At 39.7% G+C, this 16,202-nt stretch overlaps 1 protein-coding gene across 1 annotated transcript in view; it reads left to right on the plus strand.

Annotated features, from left to right (window-relative positions):
- The window catches only part of LOC145771420 (spermatogenesis-associated protein 7-like), a 95,469-nt gene that overhangs the window by 46,518 nt on the left and 32,749 nt on the right, over positions 1-16,202 (plus strand). The window contains exon 4 of the mRNA XM_082583174.1: positions 14,490-15,007. Coding sequence (XP_082439300.1) covers positions 14,490-15,007 — 518 coding nt within the window. The remainder of the gene's footprint in view (positions 1-14,489; positions 15,008-16,202) is intronic.

Genomic DNA, 16,202 nt, shown 5'->3' on the forward strand with positions numbered 1-16,202 from the left:
AGCGAAAGTGTCAAAGAGTGAGTAGGTTTTTTTCTTACAGCAATACCAAAAGTTAACAAATTTTTTTGCATCTTGCTGTAATAGCCTACTCGACACTCGTGTAATCTAATTTTATAACCAACCTTGCCATCAATATTACTCGATCAAAGCCAGACATTGTGACATAAGACTTGAACTAAGTTGCGCGTGATTAATGTAAAAGTACGGTACTCCCATCGATTCTTAGCGAAGAATTCACCTTTGTTATGTTGATTCAATGTCATCCATCGTTGAAGCAACGTAAAAATCGAAAGTTTTCCTGCTTGAACGGAAGCTAAGGGATACAATATTAACATTTTCTAGATGCGCGCTACCGCGATAGAATGGGCGGGAAATTATATTCTCACAATAATTGTTCGTGCTATGCAATGACGATTTGTATCGCTAGTTCCTGTGTTATTTTTCGGCGGACAAATATGACCGATCTAGATGGTACTTCCCGCGGACATCACATGCTTTGACGGCGGACATGTCTGCGGTGTCCGCCGTGAATTTCGAGGCCTGTTCACTGTTCAGAGTTTATTGCCTGTCACAATCAATGTGCGAGGTCTTACGACGGGCTGCTTGTATCTCGATCGAGCGTGCTGTTTTGATTGTAAAATTCTTATGCTATAGGTTATCATCGGTCATTATCCTGAAGTAACCTCTGATTACGAAATCTGTATTATGTAACGTGTATTCTAGGTCATTCGATTGCTATGTGCAGTTCTAGAGTCTTCTTTAAACTTGCTTGTTTATGCCGAACGATGAGTTCGTGTGATGCAACATTACGTAACCTTCTCGAAGTTACTAGACCGAACAAACTTTTTATAAATAGTGGTGTAATTTGCGTAATGATTTATTATGATAATTATTATGAGTTGATTATGAGAGTTGTGTTATGAGTTGCGGATTGGTAGTTGGTGCAGAAATTATTGTTGATTGAGAGTTGAAGTAATCGAATACAAGTAGATGAGAATTGGTGCTGATATAAATTGTGTTCGAAATTAGAGTTATTTGAGAAGCCGTTCGTTAAAGTCCTTCAAGAAGTTAGATTATCATCTCACTAGTAGAACCATTCGACATTTAATTGACTGCTTTTCGGTTTGACCCATTAAACTACGTCATTGAACCTTTCCAAGTCTTTTTCCTGGTAGAAGATAGAAAGAAATCGTGACATTGCCAAATGATCTTATATTCTTTCATCAGAACCTTTTTTCTTCACTAGTCTAAAGGCTGAGAGGTGCTCTGCCGTTTTAAGCCCACCACCTTTGAACACTAAGCACGTGAGCAGTGGCAGAGACTCTAGTTAGATGCTATGGCAGGTGTCGAGCAGTTATTGTATTGATTGGTCATTCAGTTCACTCTGATCATGCGCATCATTTATCAGGCGATGGGTGGTACAGTTGATGGTTTGTTCCTCCATAGTACATACCACACTCACAGGTCGCAGATGGTGCCATCCCTTATTTGTGCACCTTGAAACAAAATAATGTGACCCTATTAGGCTACATAGGCAATTGAGCCGTTCACTGGCTTGGGTGTATCAAACACCTCCCCCTCATAAAAAATTTCTCATGGCAGTAAATTGAAGTTGTACTACCGGTACCCTTATAAAGATCAATTGTGTAAAATATTATTAAATTTGGATGAACTCTGGCGGGTCCACATCGAGCTTGAAAATAAGAAAAATAAGTTTATTGCACATGAAAACAGCCAATTTATAAAAATATCTCGAATACGATACTTCTCAGATTTTGCTGAAATATCATACTATGCCTTTGGCTACCAAACAAAAGAATCCTAAGTTTAAGATCAATATCTCAAAGGGTTTGTCCATGGCGGCCATTTGAATTTTGAGTAGCCTATCACCCTCGTTTTTGACTTGTGGAGGTAGCGTAGAGCAATTTTACCATTTTCAGGGCCCCATAACTTCTATTGTAAATGTAATGGAAAACTAAAATTTGCTATGCTAGCTCATTACAAACTATTCCCTTATTACTAACCCGTGAAGGTGTTTTCTCAATTTTTGAATTCTTCCGACATCCAAGTCAATCAATTCGTCTAAAACATGATTATTTGTAATACTTGAGTTTCTGTCAAAGCAAGTTTGAGATGTTGTGCCATTAACAGGTCCTATTTTTCGTCTTTTCAAGCTTCATGAGTTCATCCAAATTTGGTAATATTTTACACAATTGTTTTTTTCAAGGATAGTACAACTTCAATATACTGCCATGAGAAAATTTTTTCATGAGGGGGTTTGATACTTCCCAACCCAGGCCTTTTTTGACAAAAGAAACGTCGGCAGCTGCGTAGCCGAGTGGCGGGAACGTCTGCGCGACTTTTAAAAGGACGTGGTTCGACCTCTCTGGAGCATGCGGCTGTGTCTCGGCAAAAGCCAAACTAAGGGGAGCAGCTGACTCGAAGACTATAATATATGTCACTTCGCTGCTTCTTGTCGTCTGTTGTATCGCATCTGTGATTGCAGTGTTCTGTATATTATCGCAATGGGCGTAAATAAAATGAAAGCATGATTATTATTGTTTAAAGCATTCCGGTTGGATGATAGAAACTTGGGTCAAAGATGAAGTCTTGTAGTGTTTTTGTTCCGCTCCATGCTTCATTGGTGTAAGTTGTTTCCACTCCATGCCCTGTTAAATGTTAACTGTATTAATGCATTTTAATTAGTCTTGTCAGCAGCTTTCATCAGGAGTTTTTCATCATTTTATTCACTGTGGTTGCTTGCAAACTCATTCAATTTGCTGGTTCGACAAGAGACCATAGTTTTACTTTTTTTGCAACAAAGTTCAGTTAGATGCCTGTGAAGACCAGTGAAATTGTTTCATGGTGAGGTCGCGGGCATCCAGTCACAATATGTAAGGCTTCATTTATCGTGACAGTTATTTTAGTGGCAGTGAACACTGAACACTCTGACTCCAGAGCGGTGCACAGTGTTTTGTTATGGCGCATACTAGCGCAATAGTGGCAGTTGTGTAAGGTGTCAACTCCTCATCTTTGTCAGAAGCAACTAGTTGCTTTTACAAAACTGTGTGAGGTGAGATTGTTTGTGTAGTGATTTCAAACTTTGGTGGTAAGTGATCAACCTGACAAGAACTGCCCCAAAAATATTAAGGGTTATGTCAGCACTTGCTCACACTCGCTTCCCAGTTGTTTAAATAGACATTGTTCAACTGAAGTCGTTTTTTTGTTTTGCTGAACTTCAATCTATATTTTTAAAAGTGTGAACATGTCCTGGTTTTGGATCTCTCTAACTTTATACCTCCTCATGTACTGTTGCTTAGTCATGCATGTTCTTCGGCATTTTCGTGTACCTTTTAAAGATGATTTAATTTCGGGAGAGAGTTCTCTCTTTTGCACCATAGACAAGCAAGACATAACAATACAACAGGATTGAACGTAATAATGTATATATGTCTCACATATTTACAAATAATTTTAACACTGAAACGTTAAAGATGAACTTCAACATAACACATTAGTAAGCTAGTAAGAATTGACATAAAAATAGCCAGACTCGGACATTTTTGATAACAACCATTATTCTTCATAAGAAGATGGGTTACTTGTTTGACACCCCAAATCTAAAATTCAGCAAAATTCGGACATGTGGAAAGGCCTTTTTAAGGGGGGCAATTAATTATTGATCAGTGCGCCATCTAGCGGAAAAAAAACATATGTATTTTCCGTCGTGTTAATTCCCGAATTTTTAGTGAAACAAGGATCATTAACATAGTGTCTAGAATTACCCTTCAGCAGAATTTCCTATTTAATGTTGATTCAACGTCTAATAACATAATTGTTTGCTAAGTGCCTCATGTAACAGCAATTAGGCTCCAATGATGGCTTGTAAAAAGGTGGTCTCATACTTCATCCAATTGTTGGGTATGAGAAGATAAGGTTCTCATTGTACTAAGCCTTCGGCACTTAGAGTAGGGTGGCCAGTTCGTTTCTTTCAGCTACCTTTCCTGCAGCACTTATGCCTACCCAATTTATTACACTTTAGGTAGAGGTGAGCGGTGTTTTCAACAACCAACTGAAGACGGGAGTCGAACCAGGTTTGCATAATTGGAAAGCCAACGTTTCACACATTGAGCCATCCCACAGTGTAGTGGTTGTAAAATTCTACAAAATGCTAATTAACTAAGATTGATTTCGAAAAATGTAATTTCGTCTGTTACAACGTATCTGGCAAAAATGAAAATTACGGGCACATAAAATTTGGTGATGTATACCTTGAACTTTCACATAGAAAAGATTTCAGAAAAAGCTTAATTAAGGAGTTGGATAACAACTATAATATAACATCAGACCAGCCAAGTCATTAAATCGTTTACATCGTCGCCAAAGCTGCACAAACATACTTACCTGAAGGAATAGGTCGTTACATAGGTAGCCATTCTTACGTCAATGCAATGTCGCCAAAATTTTTTTGTCAAATAGGCATTTTTATACATCAGGTCACAAGATCGAGTATTCTCTTGGATGTACTACCATCCCTTGGTCTTTGTGCAAGTTATGGTCAAGTAATAGCGTTTCAACGATCAGCTTCACTGTAAACCAAGCGAATAGTGATAATACGCATGAGGTAATGGACTCTACCGTCTACGTCAGTGATTCCCAACCGCGGCTCTCATTGACCCCTAAAAATCCCACAAAAAAGATATTTATGTATATAATTAGGACGATTATTTTTTGACTTGTCAAAATTGTTTACAAAGTCAAAATTGTTTACAAACTGCATTGTCGTTGTGTCGTAGAGGCTGCACTGTCAGTGCACTTTTCACTTTACATCTTACACGTTGTAGCCTACTTTATACTGTTGTGAATGGCCCATTGTCTACGTATTGTGAATCATAAACCATTAAGTGAAATAGTTAGGTTTATGTGGTGTGATCCTCAATACACCTCAAAACGTGTAATATTTCTGGTAGGTCCTATAAAACAGACTGAGAAAAGCAGTAAGTTATTGCCGCTATAAAACTGTGATAGAATAATCGGCCATTCGCTTAAGTTTTAGTACAGTATATTCAGCCAAAAATTATGTCAGATCAGCCTTAAAAAAAACACGTAGGCCAGGGGCGCGGGAAGTAGGGGTGCCCAAGGGGCTACAGCCACCCCTAAAGCTAATCCAGCCCCCCCTGGAATTTTTGATAATTGCTCTAACCCCCCCCCTAGAAAATTCTGACAATTTAAGGTACATAACGTTGTAAAGGAGGTGAGGCTTATTGCCGATGCCTTAAACTTCGTTCAAAGTGTTGCAGTTGTAATTCGTGAATCGTCTAAACGTAAATCTTTATTCATGTCGCTTTTTGGTTCCGATGAAGTTGCCTGCAATTTGCTGGGTTTGTGTCCTACTCGTTGGTGCGTTCGTGCTTCTGCCCTCGCTCGTTTTGTTAAGTGCTACCCTACCCTGTTGCAATGTCTGACCGACATGACAGAAGATAGGGCAATGAGAGGAGACGCACGTGCAAACATATTCGGCTTGGTAAAACAAGAACGCACTATGCGGCTTTATTTTGCACTTACCTGCAGCGGTGAAGTTTTTCAGCCTGCAGAAGCCGTCGCAAGATAACTCCAAAACAAGAAGACCTCCACTTCTACAGCTTTAGAATCCATCACCATTCTCCACAAACGGATCAAAAATATAAGAAAAAATGAACCCGTTTGCAAGCGTATAGAAACAGCGAACGTCTTTGCGTCTGCCTATAACCTACTAGAGATGCCAAAGAATCCCCGAGTGAGCAAAACTCCAACAAGATTTCGAAACACAGAGGAAGCGGATGCTTTGTCGTCTGCGGAAGAAGGAGCGTGGAAACGGCAATACACCGAGTCCTTGATTTGGTTCAAGCTGAGCTTGATCGAAGATTCGACCAGGCGGATCTGCTTATAGCAGCCAACAGAGAAAAGGCCCTTCTGAACTGTGCAAACGGTGAGGAAAGATCTGATACTGAGATCAGCTTACCCGATGCCATCAGAAAGATCGCCTTAAAACGGAACTTACCTTGCTCAGCGATGTTGTAAGACTAGTGGAAAAACCGCAAACTCTGTTCAAAAGGTTGATGAGATACTATCGCAACTAAACCCTCAAACACTAGATCTTTTCAAAGAAACGCGAAAATTCGTAGTTACCGTTCTTCATTTGTTACAGTTTACAATGTGTGTGTTTTGGCGTCGTTTTTTACACAGGAGGGGACCGAAAGCTTACTACCAGTTATTAATGTTCTCCCACACAAAGCTGACAACACGATAGCTTCAGCCCCCCCTAGAGAAAAATAGTTTCCGCGCCACTGACGTAGGCTACTCTTCAGCAGGAGAATCGGGTCTTTCAAAGCGCTTGGGAAGAAACGTATTTTCAAATTGAGCTAGACAACAAAGCGCATTGCCTTCTATGTCCTGTGGTGGTAAGTAGTGTAAAATCTTTTAACATTGAGAGGCACTACAAAACTCATTCTACAAAATATGATTGCTACCAAGGAGAATCAAGGAAAAGAAAGTTGGAATCTCTTAAGTCAGCACGGAATAAGCAAACCAAAGGTTAGTAATGAATCTGAAGATATTACCAAAACATCATACAAGGTGAGCTATTTACTTGCTCGCAATATGAAACCATGTTCGGATAGTGAAACTATGAAGCAGGCGATAGTTACGTTTGCAACAGAATGCTGTTCAAGTGCCATACAACAAAAGGCAAAAAAGTTGCAGCTGAGTAATACTACAGTAACTCGGCGCATGGAATGTATATCAAACGACCAACACGATCAACTTCTTGAGAAATCAAAAAAAAATTGTATAGTACTCTTATGCACTTGACAGCTCAAAAGATTTCACTGACACAGTGGCGTAGCAGCCACTTGTCGGTTCTGGCTCTGCGCCAGGGGCGGCAGGCTGCAAGGGAGCAGCAAAATGAGGCTGCACAGCATAGGCGCCGAGTTTTCAAAATAGCTGGGCGGGCGAACACATACTGTCACGTCATAAAGGTTATTTTGTGCGTTTTTCAAAAGGGCGATTTTGCTAGGTTGTTGGGCTAGTCTAGTTTTACATTTAAGTCTATGTCTCCTCTAACACGATTTGGAAACAAGTCATAAATATAATTGGTACGCAACAACGTCTGGTCCTGGTAATTCAGTTCCACATATTTATTGTGATTGGTATGTGCGGATTGCGGGACGAAAACTGCAATACTGTACTATAGTTCCATAATTACATTACTATTGCTAATACAACACGATAACACACACACAATACATCGGTGGGTTCATACAATAAGTCGCTCTTAGCAGGCGCACAGATAAGATACAAGATGCTGTAATGCAACGCAGAAGCAATTTTACGGCAATTCAGCTCCCGAGAAGCCATCTAGCGATAAATTGCGCTATTGAACCGAGCTTACATTGAATCTGCAATTCATCATCATCATCATAATCCATCGTCGGTTTGTTCCCCACGAGTGGGGGTGGCCGCTTGTTTCCGCGCAGCAATTGTCTTAATCCCTTTTCTCCATTTCACCCTGTCCCTTGCATCTTCCTCCTTCAGTCCGACTTTTTTAAACTCATCCTTCACTTGTTGTTTCCACGTTCTTCTTGGACGACCGCGTTTCCTCTTCCCATCCACCTTTAGATCTAGTGCCTTTCTAAGAAAACTTCCTTCCTCCCTCCTTATCACATGTCCATACCATCTTACTCCATTTGCCCTTGCCAGTTGGTCTATGGTCTCTCTCATCTCTAGCATATCCAACAATTTTTCAGTCCTTTTTTCTCTTCTCGTTTTCACCCCACACATTGCTCTCAACATTGACCTTTCCGTTCTTTTCAGGATTGCCAGTTCACTCTCTCTCAGTACCTCAGTACAATTAGAGCAGTTATATAACGAAGGAGCTGAATTGCAACTAATGACAACCAACGGTTTCATCCGACCAAACCAACAGGTGTGCACAGTTAATATCAGTGACTAACAGACGCAATTGTGATGGATTGAGACGACAAAATAGAGTATTTTGGCAGCAGATTAATTGATAACGTCGTTTGAGAGAAAATTACTCCTTTGAAGAACAATGCTACAGTTTTTACACCGATTTAACATCTGGTGATGTTGAAACGATGTAAAAGCAGTGGAAATTGCAGTCAAACTTTTGCCGCAAATGAAGTTCCTCACAGGTTTGCGCAATTTACTTGATTTATAGCCAGGGTTGCCATCGACATGGACCCAAAAATAAGGGCAACCGAAAAATTAGATTAGCATTTAAAAAACGTTTTTGGACATAAGCTTACTTTGTATTTATATGAGCCGTGTCATATCATATTCTGCACTTTTTGCCAGAAACAGTGTGCTCCAGCAACTCCTTGTTATTAGAAATTGACAAATTGCTTCATGGATCTCACGGCAGCTCAGGTATATATAGGTTTATCTTTACTTGTAGCTGGGATTTGACGGTCATTTCACTAAGTCTGTTCCTTTCCTTGGTCCACTGCGCCGAAACTAGAGAGAACACTCTTTCCACAAACGCATTGCTGACCGGAAAGGAGAAAATGATGCTAACCAGCATGTAGAGCAGCGGAAAAGAGTTGTTTCCGGTAAAAATCTTCATCCACTTGACCTCAGGTTCATCCTTGCTAAAATCATCTGGAATCTTCTTGAGCAGAGCGTTAATAGTCGAGATCTCATCGAACAGCTCATCCTTCATTGTCATTAGTGGATCAACTTGCTTCGCCAACCCCTTGACTTCCTCGTACTCGATTGCTTGATCCTTCAGCAGGGTCCAGTTGATGTGCGTTGGATGCTTCTCAAATCGATACCACTTGTTGATATATTCCAAAATAATGGTGTATAACTCCTGGAAGCTCGCTTTGAGAACCTTAGCATGCTCTTCATCGACTGTTTTTAATAGTTCGTCTGTTGTTGCTCCGAAAAACCCAGAACACTAGCGTTGCAATATTTTGATCTTGAAAAATTCAATTATCTCTGCCAGTTCTGGAAACAATGCAGTTGACTTTTGCAGGAGTAACAGTGGTTTATTGAAGAGCAATAAAGCGCTGTGGAGGAATGATACGATGATCAGTGACTCTTCTGATGTAAAGAAATCCTCCAATATTCTTGGTGGATGTTTCAGCGAAAGAAAATGCGCGTTGAGTGATTCCCAGAGATCGATCATTCGCTCGAGTATAGCATCAAATTTGGTCTATCGAGTCGGCGTGTGTCTACCAGTTTGGCTTTTGAAGGGGCTACTAATCTTCAGCACGATTGTTTCTATATCAAGTGTAAGGTGCTCTGATCCCTTCTCTGCTGCTTTATGCAATATATGAGCAGGGCACCCTACTGGGATCAGATGCAATTTTTGCTCTTTGAGACGAGAAAAGACATTGTTTTTTCCACTATGCTGTGATTCTCAAAAATTCACTGGTGCATTATCGGCACAAAAGGATCACAGCTGTTTCATGTCTAGGTCATTCTCTTGAATAGAGGAGAGAATAAAGTTTGTGATCTGTGCCGAGGTCTCGCCTGGCATTGATCGCAAGCCAAGAAGATTCACTCGCCCTTTGGCGTTGAAGAATCTGATGACTAGAGGAAACTAATTAGACTACTTTTAGAATGTTATGCAACACCTGATACCAGAGGAAAACGATCGAAGTTCTGTAATTGTTGAAAATAAGACACAATAAGGACGCAAGTCGAAAATGAGGACATGTCTTAGAAATAAGGACAATTAAGTTTTCTAAGACCTGGCTCTTCAGAATAAGGACAAATCTTAGAAATAAGGACGGTATGGCAACCTTGTTTATAGCACTGGGCTACGAGTGGCAGAGTGGAGACAAACGGCGCGGCTGGACAGTTTTGCTCGTTTAACGGCGAATCAACGTTGTTTAACATTGCATGAATGTAATAATGGCAATAATTGACGAAAACTAATCGCTTAATTAGTACCGTACTACCGTAGGGCCTATCATATGGCGACAAAAAACAAGAGAATGATTTACAAAGAGACAGCTAGCACACCACAAAGCTCAAAATGGTAAAGTCGTATTTAAGTTCTACCATGAATGATGATTGGCTATCAGCTCTATCAATTCTTTCTATAGAAAGAGACTACTTTCAAAAACTTGATTTTGAAGATATTATCGCTGATTTTGCTTCGGCGAAAGCTCGAAAAGTTCAATTTTGAGGCGGCTATTGATCTTTTATTTGCCTAATACATTTGTTGTCCATTTTTTGTCTTTTATTTTTGGCCTTAACCCTGAAACAGTGAGGCTTCTTTCTCAAGCAACATAGAACTGCTGAGACTCGGCACATTATTTGTAATTATTTTTATTGAAAAGATTGCTTGAACATGAAACTATTTTAAAATTTGCTGCAGTCTACTTAGGGCGGCATTTTCAACGAAAGCCAGGGGCGGCAGTATATGCTTCTACACCACTGCACTGACACAAAGCAATTAGCCATGTTTATTAGGGGAGTCTTGCCGGATTTTACGATTTATGAAGAATATCTCACTTTGCGTTCTCTCCATGGCTCAACTAAAGGAACAGATCTTTTTCGTGAATTTCATGCAACTCTTGAAGAAGCACATTTGGACTCATCAAAGTTGTTTGGAGTGGCAACGGATAGCTGCCCTTCCATGCTTGGAGCAAATCTCGCACTTCAAGGGCTCATCAATAAATGGCAAGACGAAGATCATTTTGCTACTGTGACATGGCATCATTGTATTTTACACAAGAAAGTCTTGTTGCTAAGTCACTCAACATGTCTAATGTGATGGATGTGGTAACAACAACCGTAAACTGGATTAGAGCTAACGCACTTAACCATCGGAAGTTCAAAAACTTTCTAGCAGATACTGACGCAGGGTATGGTGACCTAGTCATGTTCACAGCTGTGCGATGGCTAAGCTGCGCTACACGTGTCAAAAGATTCTGACCTTCTTCCATAGATTAAAACGTTTTCTGAAGGATATCCCTCAGCTTGGCGATGAAGTTTGGATTACTGATTTGGCGTGTTTTGTTGATATCACTACACCCCTTTCTACTCTAAATCGAACTCTACAAGGCAATAGCAAGTTTTGTCACAATTTGTACAGCACAGCAATTGCTTTTGTTAACAAGCTTTGTCTTTGGAAAACGCAGCTTGCAGGTGGTGTTACAACACATTTCCCAACGCTATCGAACCAATGGATCATTTGAAGCATACAGCAGACTTATCAGTAACTTGATTGATGAGTTCAACCGCCGCATTAACGGAATGAATTTATTTTTGCCAATGATGAACATGTTTGCAAATCCTATTGCAGTTAATGTGGCCACTGGCCACTGCTCCTGATAATTTTCAATTGGAGTTGCGAGACATGCAGTCAGCTATCAAGCTCAAACAATTATTTCAAAGTGAAGACCTACTTAAATTTTGGAGTCGAGTTCCAGAGGGAAAATATCCCAACTTGAAAACTAATGCCCAGAAAAACGCCTCTGAATTTGGATCAACTTACGTATGTGAAGCACTTTTCAGCAGAATGATCAGAATCAAAAATAAATATCGCAATCGGTTGACCGATGACTACCTCAAGCAGCTACTGCATACTACATCCTCTGCAATTGCGCCTCGCTTTGACAAACTTGTTAAAGCTCAAAGCCAATGCCAAGTTGGACATTAAATTGATTTGTGTTATTTTTCTTGTTAGTATTGCTATTCGTTGGTAGGCTACATGCTTTCATGCTTTAAAATTTTTGTTATAATTACTTGAGTGTTTTCATGCGGCTCCATACGTACTCTGAAGTTTGAAATTCGGCCCCAACACCAAAAAAGGTTGGGAACCCAGGCCTCGAAATTCGTTTTTGTTGATGGCGGACAAACGTGTCCGTTCTGAGCAGCAATCTCAGTGGACAAATTAAGCCTCACGGCGGACACACCAGCTTTAGCGTCGATCGTCAAGCTTGATCACTTTATCTTGATAATTCTTTACCATTTAAGAACTATAGCTAAGGTTTAGAAGGCTTTTTTAAATTTCAGTGAAGTCACTCTGAAAGGCTGTCATCAGATCAACAACGTGTGCTTGAAGAGTCAAAGCGTCGTGGAGCTGCTTAATACACCGCATAACTGAACTTGCACCGAACGGGGTCATGTGGCTTCTTATGTCACAATGCTCTGAGCACGAGTCGGAAAACTTCTACAGTAACGCTACTATTTTCTGCTGTGCAAAGTTTCACTGGGCTTTTTTCTTTAGGTTCATTTTTGCGTGTCATGTGAGCGAAAGCGAATTTTCACTGGGCCTTTTCTTTTTTACCGTAATACCAAAGCTTAACAAATTTAATAACCAACCTTGCCTTATCAATATTACTCGGAGATCAAAGCTAGACGTTGTGAGGTAAGACTTGAACTAAGTTGCGCGTGATCAGTGTAGAAGTAGGCTACTGGACTGGTACTCCCATCGATTCTTGGCGAAGAATTCACCTTTGCTACGCTGATTCAATGTCATCAATCGTTGAAGCAACGTAAAAATCGGAAGTTTTCCTGCTTGAATGGAATTTAAGAGATACGATACAGTATTCACATTTTGTAGATGCGCGCTAGAATGCGCGGGAAATTATATTCTCGAAACAATTGTTCGTGCTATGCAATGACGATTTGTATCGCTAGTTCCAGTGTTATTTCTTGGCGGACAAATATGACCGATCTAAATGGTACTTCCCGCGGACATCACATGCTGCGATGGCGGACATGACCGCCGTGTCCACCATGAATTTCGAGGCCTGGAACCACTGGTCTACGTCATCCCGGCTCTTTCTGTCAGTGGGGACTGGGGAGCAGATAACTTCGATTTTAACGAAGATACTCTGACAGGTCATGAACTCATGATACAACGCATGTGATGGGCATTATAAATTGTCAAACACCAAAAATGGCAACTCGACCACTAGATATTGAAAAACGACACGTCAGTGCAGCTGGACTACTGGAATTATGTAATTTAGGCTTTAGTCAAGTCGTATATTGCTGCAAAGACGGGTACTTGGAAAGACGAACGAATTAAGCAGCTGAAATGCCTCTCATGTGTTATTTACACACCATAAATTGCTTGACACTTTTCAATTCTATGAATGTAGTTCCTAGAACGGGACCTGAAATTGTTACTGTGGTAGTTTTGCAAGTAAAATATTTTTTGCAATGAATGATTTGTAAATGAAAGTGAACGCATTATTAAATACACGGCGTTACACGCTGCCTTTTCTGTTAAAGCGAAGCAATAGTACTGAATAAACGACATTAAATTGTCTCCAGATAAACATTAATCGCTCACGTCGCTGATGTTTATCTTTCTATTATACGTTGATTCTACATCTGCAAACGTTGTATCACCACTTGTTTCAGTTGTTAATGTTGTTTAAGTGTCATATAGCCGACATTGAATTTCACTTTAACGTAGGCAATTATAATTGCGTGAAACTAATTGAACTGTAATAATTGACCAAGTACATCACAAACATGGGCGTCGGCAGAAAAAAATGCAAGAGTGGGGGAGAAGCGGGGGTTTGGGGGGCACAATTTTTGAAGCCAAATTCATCTTGTAAGTTGTAAGCTGCAACATAGGTAAGAAAAGTTCTAAATTTAATGTAACATTTGAGTGGTGAGATGCGAAAATTGTGAAAAAAATTACCATTAACTTCTGATGTTTACAAGTGGTTGTTGCGCCTACAGCACAAAAATATTTTGAAAAATCAAACAACTGAACTTACTGAAGTAGAGTTGGTTGAAAACCTGATGAGAAAGTGTTTGTGTGGAAGGCGAATCCAATTTTTGGAAATTGCACTCTCGTGAGCAAATTACATGTAAAATCATAATCCAGGGGGATGGGGGATAAGTGCCCCTTCCCTGCCAACCATCATGATCACAACCTTTTTAAAAAGTTTTAATACACTTATCTTCTAGTGAGTGTTAATTACGTGTCCTTGCTTCCTAAGTTGCATTTTACTTAGACCAAATATTTACAATCGCTAGATGGCGCGCTATGCAAATTTAAAACGCGGTTTTGTTGCAGTTCCCCAGGTCCAATATTTTCCGAATTTTGGAATCGTCAGTTTGACTACCAGACAAGCCTCCTTCAACCAAAAATTGGTTGTTATCAAAAATGTCTGGGTCCAATGTCACTTACTCGCTTATAGAGGCTTTTTCTTGTGTTAATAAGTTTATTTTTATTGACATTATCAATACACATGCAAGACAGCATCGCCCATTCTTACACTTATATGAGACAGTAACATTGTGCTAACATGTCATTACTGTGGCGCATATTTTTTTGTCAAAAATGTAGCTCTCCACTTTTTTTAGTTTTGGTTTGCCTACGCTTTTTATGAGCATATTTTACGTCTTGTCTGTCTCATCTTTATCAACTTCACCTTATCGTACATTCTGACTAATATTCACCTTCGGTTTTATCATTTATTTTGACGACAGTTGTTAATATTTTGCAGACCCCCAAACAGCCCAAAAAAGCTGCAAGTAACATCAGTGGATTTGATGCCACCTTAGATGCAACCAGTCGTGACTATCGTTTCAGTGACAGCAGACCAACATCTGCTCGATCCTGGGCTCCAGAACGCAAAGAAAATTTCGATAAATATTTGAGAATCTCTAGACCAGCCACGAGCAGTGGATTTTCTTTGTACAAAAGAAATGCAAATACCACCAAAAAGTTAAGCCCAAGGGAGACTCAGAACTCTGCAAAAATGAATGTTTTAGAATTGACATACAGTGGTGATTATCTTGATAAACACGAAGAACGTTTTCACAATGCCAACAACGCTCCCTTTATGCCAAAAACAAAAAAACGACCTGGAAAATCGTTTTTATCTCAATCAAAGCATTATGCTCCACCACCACAATCATCAAGGTCACAAAGGTCTGAAAAGAAAAAAGTGGCTTCTAGCAGATATAATGGAGTTACCAAAGAAAACGTTAAGAATCTAGATATGGACGCAGAATCTGACAGGTATGATAACTACCAGGGCTGTGTTAGCTGCCCCCTGTACCTCCCAGCCTGGAGAGAGCCCACAACTGATTAGGGGCCCACTCATTTTAGTCTGTCTAATGTTTTTTGACTGTTTAAAAAATAAAAAAGTACTACAGATGTTTGATAATCAACAGCTAATTAAATCATGCAAAGCCGTATGTAAGCTACTGCTTTCCATACCCCTGACTGGGGGCCTACCTCTAACTGAGGGCCCACTCATATTTAGTTCATGCACCCTTTTCCACTTGTAATTTTACAGTTTTTTTTTCCATTTTTGTAAATATGTTTTCCTCACTTTGCTTGCTCAACCACATTTTGTTTATCTCTGAGATATTGGGCAAGCATAGTTGGGGATTAAGGGAGTGAACATTTTTTTGTGTCTAAAAATAAACTAAGAAAATGATACAATATTTCAAAGTAAACACTGCTCACTGAATTAGCCTAGTTAATTAATATACAGACGAAATCGGTTAATAGTATACTGCTTCAACGTATCAATCGTTTATTTGAATCAAAACCTGAAATCCCAAACCAAATCCAATCTGATGTTAAGTAAAAACATCGGTTAAGCGCATACCGCTTAAAAGAATAAGTCGGATAAAAGCATCAGGATTTGCTTCTAGTTTGCATACTTCATTCATTTAATCGTATAATTATACCCGTTAGCGAAAAGAGAATGTCTCTTTTTTGCTTCGCATTATTGTCTGCAATGTTCAAAGGCGAAATGAAGCAAAGGTGAGACAGACGCATGCGATCAAAACAAAGACAAGTGTCTAATCCCAGGCCATAATCTTATGTGCTAGACATCGCACTACAAAGAACCAATTTTCGCACAGCTGGGCTTCATTAAAACAGAAGAGCACACAAAAGGAATAATCACACTAAAGAAGTTTAAATGCTTTTGATGTCATCCGTTTGCGACTGGCCTTCCAAGGAATGGACATAGACAAATTATTTCGGCTTAAGAGGGAAGTGTTGGAAAGCATGTCCAAAAGTTTTTACCAGAAAACTTAGGAGAATTTTTTTTAAATTGCTGTAAAAAAGTAGCCTACTGTTGTGAAATGCAGTGCATAATTTCATTGCAAATTAATTATTTTACCAGACAGCGCAAAAGACTTGAAAAAAAAACTTTGCGATTTCAAAACAATGAGTGTGAATAAAAAAATAGCAGTTA

The sequence above is a fragment of the Aplidium turbinatum genome, chromosome 1 (assembly GCF_918807975.1).
Source record: "Aplidium turbinatum chromosome 1, kaAplTurb1.1, whole genome shotgun sequence".
NCBI classification, from domain to species: Eukaryota; Metazoa; Chordata; class Ascidiacea; order Aplousobranchia; family Polyclinidae; genus Aplidium; species Aplidium turbinatum.